The 3968-nt window shown below is 45.1% G+C and overlaps 1 protein-coding gene across 1 annotated transcript; it reads left to right on the top strand.

Annotated features, from left to right (window-relative positions):
• The first annotated feature begins 408 nt into the window (after positions 1-408).
• On the top strand, positions 409-3226 carry LOC139713548 (solute carrier family 52, riboflavin transporter, member 3-A-like). The gene is made up of 3 exons (XM_071625270.1): positions 409-1321; positions 1493-1800; positions 2999-3226. The coding sequence occupies exons 1-3, from the start codon at positions 409-411 to the stop codon at positions 3224-3226; spliced, it is 1449 nt and encodes a 482-aa protein (XP_071481371.1).
• The last annotated feature ends 742 nt before the right edge of the window (positions 3227-3968 follow it).

The raw sequence follows: 3968 nt of genomic DNA, 5'->3' as shown, positions 1-3968 counted from the left end.
TTTCTGATGATTCTTCTAGCGTTGATAGCGTTATCATGGGCATTTCAATCTGTAATCTATCGCAAAATGTCACCATCAGTGCATACTATAATATTCAAACAAATCTCGGCAAATTTAATCAATATCATTATATGCACCACCGCACGACGGAGGCACTAGGCACATGGATTTGAAAGCCAACCCCTTAAAGCAAACAAACAAACAAAATACAACAACAACAAAACTGATCACTCAAACAATTATTAACAACATTGTAAACTTGTCTTTCACCTTTCTTTCAGGGATCATCTTGCATCACGTAAAGTAACTGACGCGTGCCATGACGATGAAGTGTAGCCCACCCCTCATCTTCCGCCCAGTGTAACATCAAATAATACCGGCACAGAATTTACTCGTGCGCTTGGAAATATGGGTCTGATGTTCCAGGACCGGCTCAACAGGTCCTTCGTGACCTTTTTAGTCGTCCTCTTTGGTCTCAGCACATGGATAACTATCAACGGACTCTGGGTGGAGCTTCCACTCCTGGTGGCCTTGGGAATCCCCGAGGGCTACAACCTGGCTTCCTATCTCGTCATCATCATACAACTCGCCAATATCGGTCCTCTCGTCTACTCTATCGCCGACCACTTCGTGCGCGGCAATAAACTGGAGGCGCCGTGCATCTATCTGGGTCTGTTCTTGGGCGTGGTCTCCTGTCTCCTTCTCGTGTTCTTCTGGGATGTCACGACTTTTTGGGAAGCGATCGGAGAAGAGCGCAGTACGGCTCTCCTCTGCCTGGCTTTCTTACTCGCTCTCAAGGACACCACGTCTTCCGTAACCTTCATCCCCTTTATGGTGAGACTGGACAGTGCGTACATGTTGTGGTTCTTCGTCGGACAGGGTCTGAGCTCGCTCGCGCCAAGCCTCATCGCCCTTGGACAGGGCGTCAGCAATCAGAACTGCGTCGCGAACACCACGTATACCGACGAGTTTTCTGGAGAAAACTGCACCACGTGGATGGTAGAGACAAGTCCTGCTAAGTATCCTCCCGTGAGCTTCTTCTGGTTGTTATTTGCTACCATGGTGGTTGCCATGGTGGCGTTCTTCATCTTGCACAGCCTCACTTTGGCAAAGAAAGAGTTCGTCGTCAAGCCTCCAAAAGTTGACGTTCCCGACAACCCGGATCCTGAATATCACTGCAGGAGCATCGCTGGCACCGCTCGCGAGTACGCGAAGAAACACTCGGTTTCATCTGCTAATGAGGTATCCGAAGAAGACGCTGAAGAGAGCTCCGAAGAACCTGCGCTGCAGCCCGGATCATCGCCCCAGCGTAGGAAAAGCATTTCCAGAAGTCTCGAAATTCACGCAAGGAAATTGTCCATCTCCGAGATCAGCGGCTCCTACGTCAACGATTGCTTTGACGATGAGGAAACGGAAGTTGAAACCACCAACGATGGGCGTCGGCTTTCGAAATCCTCAGGCGGTGTATCCGAGGAAAAATGGCGGAGACCGCAAAGGGAGTACATCTTACTCTTCTTCCTTCTTGCCGTAGTCAATGCCATGCGAAATGGCGTTTTGCCCTCCATCCAGAGCTACTCGTGTGGTGCGTACGGCTTCAGTGCTTATCTCCTTGCTACTACGCTCGGGCACGTGGCCAACCCCGTTGGATGTTTCGTCGTCCTGTTCTTCCCAAAGAAGAGCCTGGCTCTCGTGACGTCGACGTGTCTTGTCGCGGTCCTGGCTGGCTGCTATTGCATGGCAACTGCAGCACTGAGCCCCACACCACCTCTGCAGCACGATGTCGCAGGGACAGTTATAGTGGTGTGTATGCCTTACAAAGATCTTGAAGGGGAATTTACTTCAATTAGGTTGCGGGTTTGAGTAATGCGCAAATATTAGAAAAACGCACCATCTAAGTCTGAGAAAAATTTAATACTTTGTTCAAAAGTTATGTTCGTTTGTTCGTTTGCTTGTTTTTGCAAAATCCATATGACGTCACCGCTGAATTGATGTCACAGTGGGAAAGCTATTTAAACGAAATGTAAAGAGAATTCAACGTGATATTTTCATTCTGTCTGGCATATTATGAAAAAACACTCGGCTTGCCTCAAGACAGAAGGAATATTATTACCCTTAACGTTTTTCCGTTCCAAGTCGAAGGAAGGTGCACTTCTTACCAAAGTTTTTATTTGGTGCAATCTCTTCATATTTTATCTATGTATTGTTCCACTATACTGTCAAATAGTGAACTGTTCTCGTCGTCTTATCCTGTGATTACGGCACAAGTGAAGTTTGTTATTCCGAAGGCTGATTATTCGGAAGGTTCGATATTCAGAACAAGCAAAACTCCTGCACCTGGGGCTTCCTTAATTAGAAAATGAAAAAGGGATCGTTTGTCGAAATATTCGTTGAATTAATATGAAGTTTCATTATTATGAGGGTTAGTTTTCCGCAAAGACGAATACTGTTCATTACTCAAATAGTATTCACGATGCTGAATTTTGTGTAGCGTATTTCATTGAAAACTTGCAATGTATGGGATAAGCAAGAATAATGATGTAACTACACCATTATCTTGGAACAGAAAAGATACACACAGAAACTTGTCAGTCATACGCACACATACACATAAAGGATTTTTTCTTTCTCTCTTTCTTTATACGCACACACACACACATACACACACACACACATATATATATACATACATACACACACACACACACACACACACATATATATATATATATATATATATATATATATAATAGAATGTATGTGTAGATGTGAATAATTTTGTCTGCATATAGCTATACCTATCTAAATTGTAACTAATGATAATAGTCTTTGTGAGCGTTTAAGATATCGAGCAAAATGTTTGGGGCGAAAACTGTCCTTGAGTAGAACTGAGCCCCAGCAGCAGGTTATAATGTGGTAACAGCACTGAGCTTCATGTTCCCCGTTAACTTACTGTTGACTCATGATGTTTTCATCGTTTCTCATTGTCGCTTTTGGCAAGGTAATCGCGTGGGTGTTGGTCAGCGGTCTCTTCGCTTACACCAAGTCGTCAATCGGTTGGATTCTCCGCCATGAGCCTGACAACCACAAGCTGCTCCGCTGGTACGGCATCGTCACCCAGGTGGGGTCCCTGGCGGGCGCGGTCGTCATGTTCCCACTCGTCAACGTACTCCATCTGTTCACTGCGTACGACAACGACCCATGCGAAGGGTACCCAACATGCCAGTAGGACCCGGGCAGTATAGTAAGGGAGGCGTCACTCGTCTGCAGTGCGGATGAAGAGGAGACTGTACGCGTAAGGAAGGTTCTGCACTTTGTACAATTCTTTACAAGACGGCCCCAGGGTTCGAACCCTTTGCCATGGCACTTGCGTCCTTGAGAAATACCCGTTCGCCCTTACCGCTCCTTCTGACCATTTTTTTTTTTTCAACGAGCCCCACAGATGAAGGGGAAATGGTAGTGTTGCACTGTGCTCCCGATTTTTTTAGTAAAGTGCCACAGCTGAGCACTTGAAATGAAAGAAATGAAAGAAGATCAATTATAGGACACTGATGAGATTCATGACTTCCATGAAGAGAACTGGTGTAAATCTCATGTTTAAAGAAAACAAATGTTAAGCGATGCGGGCATAACTTCATTACACTGCAACGTGAAGCGCGCTGCATCAAGTTACCGACGTAGTGTTTCTAATTGTTGACACAATTTCTTATCACTCTGATGCAAAATTCATGGACAAGTGTAGAGAATATTATGTATCACATTGTACATTAATTCAACGGCGGAAATCATTGATAGAGTTTCGGGTTGACTTGGCTCATACCAAGGCAAACAACCCAACCAACGCATCGCTCAACTCTACAAGTCAAGCGAATGGGCCTTCACACACAAAAAAGTCACTCTGACATTTTCTTCTCTCAAATCTGGAAGGTTTATCATTGGTATATTCTTATTTCTGACAGTTGTTGTCGTTG

The sequence above is a fragment of the Diadema antillarum genome, unplaced genomic scaffold, assembly GCF_040938485.1.
Source record: "Diadema antillarum isolate AM-2024a unplaced genomic scaffold, OU_Dant_1.0 seq00002001_RagTag, whole genome shotgun sequence".
In the NCBI taxonomy this organism is placed as follows: Eukaryota; Metazoa; Echinodermata; class Echinoidea; order Diadematoida; family Diadematidae; genus Diadema; species Diadema antillarum.
The sequence above is the reverse complement of the archived record's forward strand: the minus strand, read 5'-3'. Positions and strand labels throughout refer to the sequence as shown.